Raw genomic sequence first — 15,563 nt, 5'->3', positions numbered from 1 at the left:
AGTGTTACAGGCGTGGGGTGTGCGCCCCCCCCTTAACGTGCCCTTCTCTGAACAATGTCCTGTAATTTACAAAGTAGCGATTCGTTTGTTAAAACGGTTTCCGACTAAGATTATATCCCAGGAGATAACACGTGCAACTATAGAGGATACATTGTTTCCAACAGTTAGTATGTCACCGATAGGACAATTACGTGAAATCCACACTGAAATGGCTTGGGGTAATGTAAATAATAAATTTCTGCTAAACTCTCATAAGGACTTAGCGTGGCAAGCTGCCCAAGAATGTCTGCCGACAAGGGCTTTTTTGAAAAAGAGGGAGTGCACGAGGAGTGCACAGTGCCCAAGAAAGCGGTGTGGAGAAGACGAGACAATTAAACATATATTTTGGGAATGTTTCTTTGCAAAAAAAAGTGTGGGGCCTATTAAGACAATGGTTGAAAGATCTAAGTAAAGAAGAGTTGACATATGAAATTATAATGTATGGTTTTTTGAAAACAACTTTGGAGAAAGGGGAAACATGTTGGTGGATAATGGTGAATTGTGTAAAAGATGCTTTGTGGAGAGCGAGAAACATCTGTGTATTTAAAAAGTATGAAATATCGGAAAGAGTTGTAATCAACAGCATGATTAGTTTGTTGAAGGATTATATTAGAAGAATCTCCCTTGGAGAAAGTGAAGAGAACAAAAAAAAGATGTGGAAAGTACCAAGGAAGTATTTGAACACTTGTATGTAGAATAATGTGAGAGTAATAGTTGTTGTTTTGGACCCCTTTGTTTTTGTTTTTCCCTTTGTGGGTTTCCCCATTTGGGTTTTGATTTCCGATGTTTCATTATTATTTTTTATGAATGAACTGATGTAATTTTGGTTTTGAACAATAAAACTCTTTGAAAATTGAAATTGGTTCACCCAGACCCACCATGGCGACATCGACGGCAGATAAGATAAGATAAGATAAGACTTTATTAATCCCTCGGGTGGGTTCCTCTGGGAAATTTGGTTTCCAAAAAAGCACAGCACCGACAGAAGTTACAGAGTTACAGAATATTTTATATATATATATATATATATATATATATATATTATATATAAATACATATATATATATTATATAAATACAAAGACATATATAGATAAAATATACAAAGGGGGTAAATAGAATAAATAGGAATAAAAATAAAAATAAAAATACAAGTGAATTGCACATTTCAAGTATGGAGTCTATTGCACCGTTGACTATTGACAAAAAGTATTGCACAAAAGGTAATTGCACAGTGAAGTGAAGAGGCACTACAGCTTAGTTGTTCCCCCCTCCTTTGTCCTCCTGTTTCCCCTCCCTCTCCCCTCCAGAGAGGAGTTAAACAGTCTGATGGCGTGTGGGACAAAGGAGTTTTTAAGTCTGTTGGTTCTTGTCTTTGGGAGAAGCAATATGACAGGTTGCAGGAGGAACGCTGTGTGTTTCGAGATGCAAGGCAATTGCGAAATGGACCGACTACAATTCAGCAGGATTGTCATCCAGAAGGAATTGGGATGTTCTCCAACGCAGATCGACTATATTTTTGGCTTGCCTGGAAAGAAAAGTTATGAGGTGATTTTTACCACCAACACGCTTTTTGAATCATGTATTGACAAGTTTAATAGACTTAAACAATCAAGACCTCAGCTGGAGAATATTAAGATGACACTTTTATCAGGCAGAGAACCCAAAGCTGTGACAGTGATTATGCATTCGGAATATGTGAGAGTGGAAGATATTAAGATCTGGTTGTCCTTTAAATGTGTGGTGACGAGAGGTTTGGACTTAAAAGACGAAGATGGAATCAGAACCGGAGCATATCGTTTCTATGTCCACCTGCATAGAGATGAGAACTCTGGTGATTTGACTCACCTGCCCCCAATTATCCAATTAGGGGCAATCAGAGGATTTGTTTTCTACCCCGGGCAACCCAAGACATGCTGTAAATGTGGCGGCAACAACCATCTAGCCGCAGAGTGCGACAATGTGGTTTGTAAAAACTGTAACAGTGACGAGCACATTGCAAGGAAATGTAATCTTTGCGGGGGAGAAGGACATACTTTTAGGGCATGTCCCCAATCCTATGCAAACAGAGTGAAAAGACCACAGCTGCAGCATTTAGAGGAGATACCAATGCTAACTGGAGGAGGTCTGCAAGCTGATGAAGATGCAAGTAACGACCTACAGCTGGGGTGGGGAACGAGTAGATGACCAGCCCTCCCAAGTAACTACACACGAGGATTCAGCGACGGTGGTGACAGGGGAGACCACAGGATTAATGGATGGCAGTGAACAACGATTAAAGACACAAATAGTGCCTACGACTAATCCTGACGTGCATGTGTCTCAATTAGAATTGGAAATCAAGATACAGGAGGCGATTCATGAGGAGATGGCATCTCTCTCAGGCACTCAAATCCTTACTCGGCCATCAACATCCAAAGAGTGCAGAGACCTGCTTGACCTCATGTTCCCTGATCTGTTCACTCAAAACACAATATCACCCTAGAAGAGGAAGGTTTTTCGTTACCTCCTTGTGACATCGAAGATAACGCAACTACCCCCTCCAAATTGTCGCTACAAGCAGGCCTTTGTGCAGCGCCGATCTCACACAAATGACAGATAAATACCTCAACAGAGTCTTCTCCAAGAATGTGCCCTAACCTTTATGGACAATTACGCGAAGTTCGTAAAACGATGGACAATCCTTTTGGTCAGGGGATAACCAAAATCGAATGTCTGGTGTGGGGTTTTTGTTTAATAATAAAACCATCAACATAGAAAATGTGGAAGTTGTGGTGGATGGGAGCACTTTACTTATTGACGTAGAGAAAAACGGGAGTAAATTTAGGATTATTAATGTTTATGGGCATACAGATACAAAAGAACGGACTGCATTATTTCAAACATTACAACCCTTTCTTTGTAATAGACGACAGATAATAATGGGCGGGGATTTTAACTGTACACCAGAAACAAATGCAAGCCAGGGGGCGAGTTCAACAGTTAAGAAAGACTCAAGTACTTGTGCATTAGAAACTTTGATCAATGATGGTAATCTGAAAGATGTGTTTAGATCTCTTAACCCTACAGACCCAGGACACACCTGGTCCAACAAGAAGACTGCTTCACAGATTGATTTTTTGTTTGCCAGCAAAGGCTTAACGCCTCTGTCATGTAAGGTGGAAACAGTAGCCTTTTCCGATCACCATAATGTAACGTGTAGATTTGAATCAAATCTACACGTTGATTCAATTTGATTCAAATCCCCTTTCAACCGTGTCCGGGGCCGTGGAAATTAAACCTGAATTTATTAAAGGAAGGGAAGGTGGTGGGAAGATATAAACTCAAATTACAACAATGGGCCTCTTTACAACCGCTATACGATTCGGTAGGTGAGTGGTGGGAGAGTATAAAGACTAGGACTCAAGTATTTTTCAGTTTAGAAGGAAGAAAGCGGGCAAAGAGGAGGAGACAAAGGCTATTAAGAAAGCAGGCAAAATTACAAAGGTATTACAACTTCCTTAATCTAGGTTTTGATGTAAGTGAGGAGATTATGAACCTGAAAAAGGAAATGATGGTAGTGTTAAATAAGAAAAGCAAAGGAGTATTACTGTCATGGTCCCTGTGCCCCGCTGGTCGACCCTCTATTGGGCAATATGTTTATGGTTTGTTTGTTTTCTCTCTCTCGCTCTCTCTCGCTCTCTCTCTCTCGCCGCAGCGACGCTCATTGCGGGCTCCCGCTGCTGGCCCACACACCTGCTCTCATCACCGCACCGGCTGCTGATCCCAGCTGATTACTGCACTACTTAAGATGGCGAGTCTGCACTAGTCTTTGCTGGATCGTTGAGCTATCAGCGTCAGTCAAACTTGTGTATCTGCCAACCTGTATCTTGAAAGCCCTTTGTTATTATCCCGCTAACCCGACCTTTTGTGTTTAGATCGTTTTTGGAACCGGATTCTGAGAGGAGTGACTGAGGAGGAACTTTTGTACAGAAAGTGTGGAGCACCTTTTCCCTAACCCTGTTTCCCACGGACCCTGGCGACCCAGACCCGTTTCCCCTGCACGTTGTATATAGCCACTTGGTGATTGTGTTCACTGTGAATAAACGCACTGTTCTTCGCTTAAAGGAATACCCTGGCCTGTGCCTGAGTCTCTATCGGAAACCATATCAATTAGTAAGGAGTAGGGTTAAAAATATGGAAGAAAATGAAAATTGCACGAGATATTTTTTTAGTAAATTGTACAAATCTAAACCCATTATGGACTGCCTGATTAATGGGGAAGGGAAAGAAGTGGAAAGCACCCAAGAAATTCTAGAGGCAGCACACTCCTTTTACGCCAATTTGTACAAAGTGCAAAGTATTGATGACGTGACTGTCGAATCCTTTATCTCCAAGTTAACACAAAGATTAGATTCGGATGACAGAAATGTGTTAGATGAAGATATAACGCTAGAGGAAATCACAAGAGCTATGATAAGTATGCAAGATAACAAGACACCAGGTATGGATGGCTTGCATAAGGAATATTATCAGGCCTTTTGGGAACAACTCAGTCCTTCGTTGTGCTTGGTCTATAAAGAAGTGTGGGATAAAGGTGTATGGCCAGTGTCCATGAATATAGGGGTGATTTCCTTGTTGTGGAAAAATGGCTCTAAAAGAGATTTAAGAAATTGGAGACCCCTGACATTGTTAGGTGTAGACATCAAGATTTTAGCTAAAGCCCTTTTTTCCGGTTGCAGACAGTAGTGCCTAAGTTAATTGGAGTGAAACAAACATGCGGGATACAAGGGCGTAGGATGACAGATAGTTTAGCAGTTATAAGGGACAGTTACCTTTATAGCCTAGAGCGGAATATCCCCCTTTGTGTGTTAGGCCTATATTTAGAAAAGGCCTTTGACAACGTCAGTCACGTCTTTCTGATGAAAGTTCTTGATAGTTTAGGATTTGGGGAAGGGTTCAGGAGATGGATCCGGGTATTATATACTGGTTGTAGTAGTGTTGTGGTTGTGAATGGGGCACAGACCGCTACGGTCCCAGTGAAATCTGGAGTAAGGCAGGGATGTCCCTTGTCCCCTATTTTGTTTATATTGGTGATGGAGCCACTGGCATGCGCATTAAGATTAAATGAGTCAATTAAAGGGCTGACCCCACCAGGTAGTGGGGGGTTGGAAGTTAAATTTTCTATGTACATGGATGACATAACTTTGTTGCTTACAGATAACAAGTCGATAGACGTAAGCCTGGCAGTTTGTGAAGCCTTTACGGCAGCTTCAGGGATGAGAATCAATAAAGGTAAGAGCGAGGTGATTTATTTTAAGTGGCAGGAGATTAAGGAAAATTGAGGATTGCAAGAAAAATTTGAAATGCTGAAAATTTTAGGGGTGGAAATAGGAGAAAATATGCAAATTAAGAATTGGAATTCAAAACTACAAAAAATACAAGGGAAGCTGTTGAATTGGAAAGACAGGGAGCTTTCCTTTATAGGTAAAGTTTTGGTGTTAAAGGCTGAAGTAATTGCGTCTATAGCGTTCCTGGCAACTATGCTACCAATCCCATACAAAATATTAACCTCACTGAGGAAGGCTATGTTTCATTTCCTTTGGGGAGGCCAACATGAGAGATTGAAGAGAGAAACTATGTACAGACCGGTAGAAAAAGGGGGGAGAGCAGTCCCAGAAATTGCGTCTAAGCTTAATGCGATGTTTATCACCCCAGTGCTTAAGGCATGCTTCAGTGACCCTAAAGATAAGATTTGGCCATATTTTACAAGGTTTGGGTGGGTTGGAAAGTGTTGCAGGCATGGGTGTGCGCCTCCCCCTTAGTGTGCCCTTCTCTGAACAATACCCTGCTGTCTATGACGTGGTGATTCAATCGTTGAAACAGTTCTCGACTCAGATTACACCTCGGGAGATAACTCGTGCCAACTTAGAGGAGATATTATCCCCGACAGTCAGTATGTCTCCGATGGGGAAACTCCGTGAAATCCATAGCAAAATGGCTTGGGGCAATTTTAATAACAAGTTACTGTTAAATTCCCATAAGGATTTAGCGTGGCAAGCTGTTCAGGAATGTTTACCTACAAGAGTGTTTTTGAAAAAAAGGGAGTGCACGAGGAGTGCACAGTGTCCAAGAAGGTGGTGTGGGGAAGATGAGACGGTTAGACATTTGTTTTGGGAATGCCCCTTCGCTAAAAGTCATTAGGTCATTGGTTGAATGATTTGTGTAAAGAAGAGTTGACATATGAAAGCATAATTTATGGGTTCCTGAAAGTGAATTTGGGGAGGGAGGAAAAATGTTGGTGGATAATGGTGAACAAAGATGCATTATGGAGGGCGAGAAATATTTGTGTGTTTAAAAGATATGAAATACTGGAAAGAGTTGCGATCAATTGTATGGTTTGTTTGTTAAAAGATTATATTATAAGAAATCTATTTGGAGAAAGTGAAGAGAACAAGAGAAAGATATGGAAAGTTCCAAGAAAACATTTGAGTATCTGTATGTAGAACTAATGTGAAAGTATTTTTTTTTCCTTTAGTTCTGTTTTTCCCTTTGCGGGTTTCCCCATTTGGGCCCCCTTTGTAACTTGATGGTTTATTTATGAGTGAATTGATGTAATTTTGTTTTTCGAACAATAAAATCTTTTGAAAATTGAAATTGTTTCAGCCAGACCCACCATGGCGACATCGACGGCTAATATGACAGGTTCCAGGAGGAACGCTGTGCGTTTTGAGATGCAAGGCAATTGCGAAATGGACCGACTACAGTTCAGCAGGATTGTTATCCAGAAGGAATTGGGATTTTCTCCAACGCAGATTGACTACATTTTTGGCTTGCCTGGAAAGAAAAGTTATGAGGTGATTTTTGCCACCAATACGCTTTTTGAATCATGTATTGACAAGTTTAATAGACTTAAACAATCAAGACTTCAGCTGGAGAATATTAAGATGACGCCGTTATCAGGCAGAGAACCCAAAGCTGTGACAGTGATTATGCATTCGGAATATGTGAGAGTGGAAGATATTAAGATCTGGTTGTCCTTTAAATGTGTGGTGACGAGAGGTTTGGACTTAAAAGACGAAGACGGAATTAGAACTGGAGCATATCGTTTCTATGTCCACCTGCATAGAGATGAGAACTCTGGTGATTTGACTCACCTGCCCCCAATTATCCAATTAGGGGCAAGCAGAGGATTTGTTTTCTACCCCGGGCAACCCAAGACATGCTGTAAATGTGGCAGCAACGACCATCTAGCCGCAGAGTGCGACAATGTGGTTTGTATAAACTGTAACAGTGACAAGCACATTGCAAGGGAATGCCCCTTCCCAAGGAAATGTAACCTTTGCGGGGGAGAAGGACATACTTTTAGGGCATGTCCCCAATCCTAAGCAAACAGAGTGAAAAGACCACAGCTGCAGCAATTAGAGGAGATACCAATGCTAACTGGAGGAGGTCTGCACGCTGATGAAGATGCAAGTAACGACCAAGCCAACGAGCTCCAGCAGGAAGTGGTTGAGGGCCAAACGACCTACAGCTGGGGTGGGGAACGAGTAGATGACCAGCCCTGCCAAGTAACTACACATGAGTATTTAGCGACGGTGGTGATAGGGGAGACCACAGGATTAATGGATCGGAGTGAACAACTATTAAAGACACAAAAAGTGCCTACGACTAACTTGCATGTATCTCAATTGGGTCGCAGTAAAATCTGGAGTAAGGCAGGGATGTCCCTTGTCCCCTATTTTGTTTATACTGGTGATTGAGCCATTAGCATGTGCATTAAGACTCAATGAGTCAATTAAAGGGTTAACACCACCAGGTAGTGGGGGGATGGAAGTTAAATATTCTATGTATATGGATGACATAACTTCGTTGCTTACGGATAATAAGTCGATAGATGAAAGCCTGGCAGTTTGTGAAGCCTTTACGGCAGCTTCAGGGATGAGAATTAATAAGGGTAAGAGCGAGGTTATTTATTTTAAGTGGCAGGAGATTAAGGAGAATTGGGGATTGATTGAAAATTTTGAAACAATAAAAATTTTAGGGGTGGAAATAGGAGAAAATATGCAAACTGAGAATTGGAATTCAAAACTACAAAAATACAAGGGAAGCTGTTGAGTTGGAAGGACAGAAAACTTTCCTTTATAGGTAAAGTTTTGGTGTTAAAGGCTGAAGTAATTGCATCTATACGTCTCTGGCAACTTCGCTACCAATTCCATATAAAATATTAGCCTCACTGAGGAAGGCTATGTTTCACTTCCTTTGAGGAGACCAACACGAGAGACTGAAGAGAGAAATTATGTACAGACCAGTAAAAAAAGGGGGGAGAGCAGTCCCAGAAATTGCATCTAAACTAATTGCAATGTTTATCGCCCCAGTGCTCAGGGCTTGCTTCAGTGACCCTAAAGATAAGATTTGGCCATATTTCACAAGGTTTTGGGTGGGTTGGAGAGTGATGAAGGCATGGGGCTTGCGATGCCTTCTCAGTGTACCTTTCTCTGAACAATACCCCGCTGTCTATGACGTGGTAATTCAATCGCTGAAGCATTTTTCGACTCAGATCACACCTCGGGAGATAACTCGAGCCAATTTAGAGGAGATATTATTTCCAATGCATAGAATGACTCCAGTAGGGAGACTTCCTGAAAACCTCTGTAAAATGGCATGGGCTAATGTTAATAATAAGATACTGTTAAATTCCCACAAAGACTTAGTGTGGCAAGCCGTTCTTGAATGTCTACCCACAAGAGCCTTTTTGAAGGTAAGAGAGTGCACAAGGAGTGCGCAGTGCCCAAGAATGAGATGTAGAAATGACGAGACGGTTAGACATTTGTTTTGGGAATGCCCCTTTGCTAAGAAGGTATGGTGTTTATTGCGGCACCGGTTGAAAGAGCTATATAAGGGGGATTTAACATATGAATGTATAATGTATGGGATTTTGAAAGGTAGTGGGGGAAGAGGGGAAGATTGTTGGTGGATAACAGTGAATTTTGTGAAAGATGCATTATGGAGGGCGAGAAACATTTGTGTTTTTAAAAAATATGAAATTCCGGCAAAGAGTTGTAGTAAATAGTACCTTTAATTTGTTGAATGATTACTTTACGGGAAGATATCCTTTTGGAGAAGGGAGTAAAACAAAATGTATGGATGTTAGTTGAACATTAGTATATGGCAGGGGTCTGCAACCTTTAACACCCAAAGAGCCACTTGGACCCGATTTCCACGCAAAAGAAAACACTGGGAGCCGCAAATACTTTTTGAAATCTAAAATGAAGATAACACTGTATATATTGTTTTTTTACCTTTATGCTTTGTGTGAACAACTTAAGTAAGTAAAGTTTATTTATTAAGCGCTTTTCACAGACAGGCAGTCACAAAGCGCTGTACACAAATATTAAATTAAATTAAATATTTGAACGGAAAAGTTTTTAACTGCTTTTTAAAAGAATCCACAGAGCAACTAAGGTGTGTTGCTTATGAAATCCATGAAGTGCTACAGAGAAAATTACATTTTATTTATGTAATTAACACATTTTGAACTCTTAAAGAAATATAACAAAAGGAAAGACACCCAGCTGAACTAAAATTATCCACGTAGCAAACAAAAACAAAAACCGCCACCCTTATATCGCCTTTGGGCTTTTGGAGCCTTGACCTGACTTTTAAAAAGTAATTGGAAAAAAAGCACTATGTTGCTAAAAAAAAAAATGATATTTGCAAAATTCTGCCTAAATGTGTATTTTACCTGGTTAATGTGTGTGACGGGGCGTGGTCTGCAGTGCCGCTGCATGGGAGTCGGACGCACCTGAGCGGCACCTGCAATCACGCCTCGCCGCCTTAACGTCTGTGTTCTCTTTGCTGTTGTGTTGGTGTGGGTCGGGCTGTGAGCTGAAAAGCTACAGCCCGTATCCGTACAGCAACCGTGTGTGTAAAGTGGTCAAAGCGATGCTGAAAAGCGTGTTCATGGAAACATCGTCGGATCTGCTGTGATATGTTTACAATAAGACCTCTGCGCACAGCGTCTGCAAATCGGGGCTGTACGAAGTCACTTTCATCACACACAGGACTGTAAGCTGTCGTCTGTGAGGCGTGAGCGGTGTTTGTTTTTAACTTAGTTCACGGTGGAGCTGCTGACATAATGTGGATCCAAGATCCATAATCGGCCTACCTGGGGTTGAAAGTCTCAATAAATGCACGGCGTTTCGGCGGGTATACTGGCTTCTGCGAGTGTGACGCTTATTTTGAGCGATGAAAAAAATAATAAGATATAATTTTATTTTTATATTTCAAAATCACAATAATCTTCCAATTTAGAACTATAAGTTAAAAAAAGAACTAAACACAAATAAACTACACTTCAGCTAAAGACTTCTAATTTATTTTCCCAAACCACCCGGAGCCGCAAAATAAAGACTAAAGAGCCGCGGGTTGCCGACCCCTGGTATATGGGATCCTTTGTTGAACCTCTTTTATATTATTTTTATTTTTATTTTATTTTTTCAATTTTTTATTTTGAGGTGTTGTGGCTTTGATGTATCCCTTTTCTAGGTCTAGACATTTGAGATTTTGTATAACATTTCTGTAATGAACAACAAAAATCTTGAAAATTGTAAATTGGTTCACCCTCCATGATGACGACACCAAATGCTACTATGACCATGACAGGTTTCAGGAGGAATGCTGTGCGTTTTGAGCTACAAGAGTGTTGCGAAACTGAAGCATATCGCTTCTATGTACACCTGAAAAGAGATGAGAACTCCGGAGAGCTGACGCACCTACTCCCAATTATCCAATTAGGGGCAATTAGAGGATATGTCTTTTACGTGGACCTTTACCTTCTTCTTTTCCTTTTTTGATACCAACCACGCCACGGGTGTTCCAAGTCAACATCTCCAATCTCTCAATAAAATAAAAATATAAATAATATAAAAGAGGTTCAACAAAGGATCCCATATACCAGGGGTTGGCAACCCGCGGCTCTGGAGCCGCATGCGGCTCTTTAGTCTTTATTTTGCAGCTCTGGGTGGTTTGGGAAAATAAATTAGAAGTATTTAGCTGAAGTGTATTTTATTTGTGTTTAGTTCTTTTTTTTTTTAACTTGTAGTTCTAAATTGGAAGATTATTGTGATTTTGAAATATAAAAATAAAATTATATCTTATTTTTTTCATCGCTCACACAGCGTCACACTCGTGGAAGCCGATATACCCGCCGAAACGCCATGCATTTATTGAGACTTTCAACCCCAGGTAGGCCAATTATGGATCTTGGATGTTAACTAAGAATATCAAGCCTTTAACTCTGGACAAAAGGTGTTCTTACCCACTTTCTCACAAATGCACACAAAGATTTGGCATGGGAAATTGTTTTAGAATGTTTACCCACAAGAGCATTCCTAAAAAGAAGGGAGTGTACAAGAAGTGCTCAATCCCCCAGGGGAAAGTGCAGAGAGGAGGAGACAGTCAGACACTTGTTTTGGGAATCTTTATTTGCTCAAAATGTGTGTTTTTTATTGGGTTTTTTTTTGGATGAATGATCTGTATAAATGCGAATTAACATATGAAAGAATAGCATATGAATTTTTGAAAGCAACCTGGGGGAGGAGTGAATGTTATTGCTGGATGATGGTGAATTTTGTTAAAGATGCACTTTAGAAGGCAAGGAATAGTTATGTCTTTAAAAATATGAAATACCAGAAAGATTTGTGATTAAAAGTGTTGTTTATTTGTTAAAAGATTATATTATAAAATAAAACCTCACTTTGCTAAAAGGAGGAGAATAAGATAAGTGTGTAAAGTTCCAGGAAAATTCCAGAGTATTTGTACATAGTGGAATCATTAAGGAGAAAGCAGGCTTTTCTTTCCTTTAATTTTTTGTGATTTTAATTTTTTTTTTTTACTTGTTTTGTTATTTTGTAAATATTGAAAAACTGTCATGATCCAGAGTCTGCAACTCTGAGTTTATGTTATTTTTATGCTGTGGTTTTGGTTATTTTGGGGTTCTGGTACGTTCCCTGTTCACGTTTCATGTTCCTATGTTCTGTGTTCCCCAGTCTGTGTGAAGTCTGTGTGTTGTGTCATTGCGTGTATGTGTTTCCTGTTGTATTGTGAAGGTCTGCGTCTTATGTGAGTGTTTTCAGTTTGCCTCCCTTGTCTCGTCACGTTAATCACTCCCAGCTGTGTGTAATCTCCCTGTGTTCTCTGCGTGTATTTTAGTCGTGTCGTCTGTCTTAGTAGTTGCTGGTTCGTCTGTGTTATTCCCCTCCGTTTTCCTGTGTATTCTGGCTGCATTACTCTCCCTGCATCTCCGTTTCATGTCTCAAGGTTTCAGGTTTGTTTTTGCTTAGCTTTTCCCGGTTTAGTTTACTCTTAGGTTTTGGTTTTTGTCCACCTCATCTCCGTTTGTGTCACCTTTTGGTTAATAAAGCTCGCTCACCACTTAAGCAGTCTGTTCAGTTCAGTTCAGTTAATTTTTATTTCAAACATGAGCCTTCACAATCATTACAAAATATTATTCCATTATTTGTTTAAAATAGTCTGCATCTTGGGTCCATTGATATTCTCACACGGCCTGCCTCGGCACCCCGTGACAAAAACACTATGTAAGCCTTGGTGGTATGTTTTTAGATTCCTTCCTCTTTGTTTGAATGTGATGTGGGGTGGCTGTGGTTTGATTTCTGGCTTCCCCTAGTTTGCATACCAAATATCCTTGGACAAGATATTAACCCCAAATTGCTCTCCAATGCATCCATGCGAATGTTAGTTAGAAAGCAAGAATATGCTGGAGTGAATGGGTGAATGCATACATTGTGTAAAGCGCTTTGAGTGCTCAGAAGAGTAGAAAAGCGCTCTATAAGAACCAGTCCATTTACCATTTGATCTCATTTGAAATGAACAAATAAAATCTTGAAAAACTGAAAATTGGTTCACCAATTTTTTATTTATTTATTTTTTTGTCAACATGGAGTGCCCAACAGTCTAACAGTTCTGTGGAAGCAGCCAGTGAAGTCTGGTGATGGTAGAGGTTGCGAGGGTTTTTCAAAGTGTTTGTTGTAGTGGCACAGGCAGAAGAGTTGGCTGAGGCCGGAGACTTGCATCACATACCTTAAACACTTCAAGCTGTAATCTAATGATAGTTATATAAGAACAGATGCTGCTGGTGCAATAAGCTGTACATTTTACATCCAATGGATGCATGATCAGATTAGTTGACTAATCGCAAAAATAATCAGTGACTAGTCGACTATCAAAATAATCGTTTTGGGCAGCCATGTATTCTTCCCACACACCTTTGTGATTTGAGGAAAATCAACCCTAAAACTACAGCACACATTTTACATTATCTGCATTCAGATGGAGTGGGTGTTAGTCTGCTTGTGCTAACTGGGATATCAGTGTTTAAAACGGTCTGTTCAGGCACAGCAGGAGGAGTCAGAGGGTGTAGCATCCCCGGTTGAAAAGATGGTCTCTCAAACTGATGGTTCACAATCCTTTTATTAAACAGCCGTGTATGTGAACACACCGTAAGAGCTACAACATACAGAATAAAAGACTATTAGTAAATCAAAGTGTGTTACCTTTAACTTTTTGACTTATTCATTAATCACAAAGTAATTATCTTTACCTTACATAACATATAACAGTGAAACAAATTTAGCATATAAGTGAAATCGTTGCATCGCTGCCTAAACATGACGAGGTACGTTAGCACCCTCTAGTGGGTGAAAACTTAGCCTTTATCCTTAGTAGCGGTCAGCAGCTCCGTAAAACAACAAAGTACATATCCACAGGACAAACTTTGTTACGAACCTTGTTCCCTCATCAACCAGGTGCTAAGAAACTGCTTTCAACTCAGTGTTGCACCTTAATAGCCGTTCTTTTTCCCATTCCCGTCCATTAACCATAGAGCACACCTTCTCTCTGTGCATTAAAACTCGCGCTTAGGCCACTTCATTTACGGCACCTTGTAGCTCTGACTTTCAAAATAAAAGCATCCACTGGGTCCAACAATATAATAGTCACTCATAACTTTACAAAACACTTTACAAAATATTCATGAGGTCATTTACAGAGGGTTCAGAGTCTGTTACCCCAGTAAGTGATTCAGAGCTTAAGTTTACCCTTTTCTGGAACCAAAAAACCAAAAAGAAAATGTGTACTTGCTTGACCTTTATGTAATTAGGTCAAGCAATTACATGCTTGACCTAATTAAAGTACAACGGTACTTCTGGCCGTTTACTTGAAAGTCTCGACCCTGCTCCTGTTCCCACGTGTCGATCTGGGCTTTTAATCTCTTTTCAATCTTTGGCAGGCTTTTAAGCAGGTCAGATCTCTGTTCCTCCTCTTTGAGAAGATTTCCTCCTCTGTTAGTGAACCTCGATGAATCTGTTGCTTTTTTTCTCCAGTTCCGGTATGTACCAGTATGGTAGATGTCTTAAGATGGCGCCGGTGTGTGTGTGTGTGGCTTGCCGTCTGTCACTGCCAGTGTTATGTTTGTTTGTTTTGATTTTATTGACTATTGTAATAAATGCCAACTCTCTCTTGGTGTATGATCGCCAAACCCTACTGGATCTCTGACTGTTACGACCCGGCTCAAAGCCGCAACATAAAAAAGGAGATGAATACCAGAGTGTAGGTGGACAGAGGTTTTGTCTTAAAATGGAATATCAGGTCGGCTAGAATGGCTGGTGCCACCAAGGCAAAGACAAGTGAGCTCCCGGGAAGCTTGCCTCAGGTATGCTTTTACCCACACCTGATTAGGTGTGGCCAATTAGCACCAGCTGAACACACTGAGCAGATTAGAGGCTGCAGAGGGACGTAACACCGACCTTCTGCCAAAGGCTGGGCAAAGTGGAACCAAGCTGGACATAAAACTTTGCCCCCGCTAATATCGGAGATCCCGGCTCACCTGTGCCGTGTTCCAGATCCACCACTCCGGCAAAAGTGCCGTTGCCGGGGTCGAAGGGCTGGCTTCCTGGTGAAGCTGAAAGCTTCTTTAAGGTATTCTCTTAAGCCCTTATCCAGAAAACAAGGAGCGGTGCCAAACTTCTGTTTCTCTCGGCGATCGTTGGAACCTGTCTGTGCCTGGCTGGTACCTGTCATCGGCCTGGATGGGATGTTCCAGGCCCGAAAACCCTGCTCTCCTCGCCCCCGTCGGCGTGGTGTGAATCTGCGGAACCTGCGGCCTCTGTGTCAGGCTTCTAGGACGGCTAGAGACGGGGATCCGCCGCTTACCGCCAGGATTGGCCTGGTAAATGTTAGGCCCCTAGCGAACAAAACTTTTATCCTGAATTCCTGAACAGATTTTTTCTGTTTGTCCGAGACGTGGCTGAGCGCCGGTGAGTGCAGCATCTTCTCAGATCTTCTACCTGGCGATTGCTGCTATTTTAATTCCCCACGTATGTTGGGCCGAGGAGGAGGAATAGCTACGATCTTTAAAAGTCATTTTAAATGTAAGCAGCTATCAACCCCGTCGTTCATCAGCTTTGAACTGTCTGTGTTTGAGCTGGGCTGCTCTCACACAGTGTTGTGTGCGGTGGTTTATCGGCC

The 15,563-nt window shown here is 41.1% G+C and overlaps 1 protein-coding gene across 1 annotated transcript; it reads left to right on the top strand.

The window, feature by feature from the left end:
• Positions 1-1,129: 1,129 nt before the first annotated feature.
• On the top strand, positions 1,130-13,967 carry LOC146497014 (uncharacterized). The gene is made up of 3 exons (XM_085140351.1): positions 1,130-3,635; positions 4,202-6,213; positions 8,285-13,967. The coding sequence occupies exons 2-3, from the start codon at positions 5,715-5,717 to the stop codon at positions 9,088-9,090; spliced, it is 1,305 nt and encodes a 434-aa protein (XP_084996477.1). The 5' UTR covers positions 1,130-3,635; positions 4,202-5,714; the 3' UTR covers positions 9,091-13,967.
• The last annotated feature ends 1,596 nt before the right edge of the window (positions 13,968-15,563 follow it).

The sequence above is a fragment of the Neolamprologus multifasciatus genome, chromosome 18 (assembly GCF_963576455.1).
Source record: "Neolamprologus multifasciatus chromosome 18, fNeoMul1.2, whole genome shotgun sequence".
In the NCBI taxonomy this organism is placed as follows: Eukaryota; Metazoa; Chordata; class Actinopteri; order Cichliformes; family Cichlidae; genus Neolamprologus; species Neolamprologus multifasciatus.
Note: the sequence above shows the minus strand (reverse complement) of the source record. Positions and strands in the feature narration are given on the sequence as shown.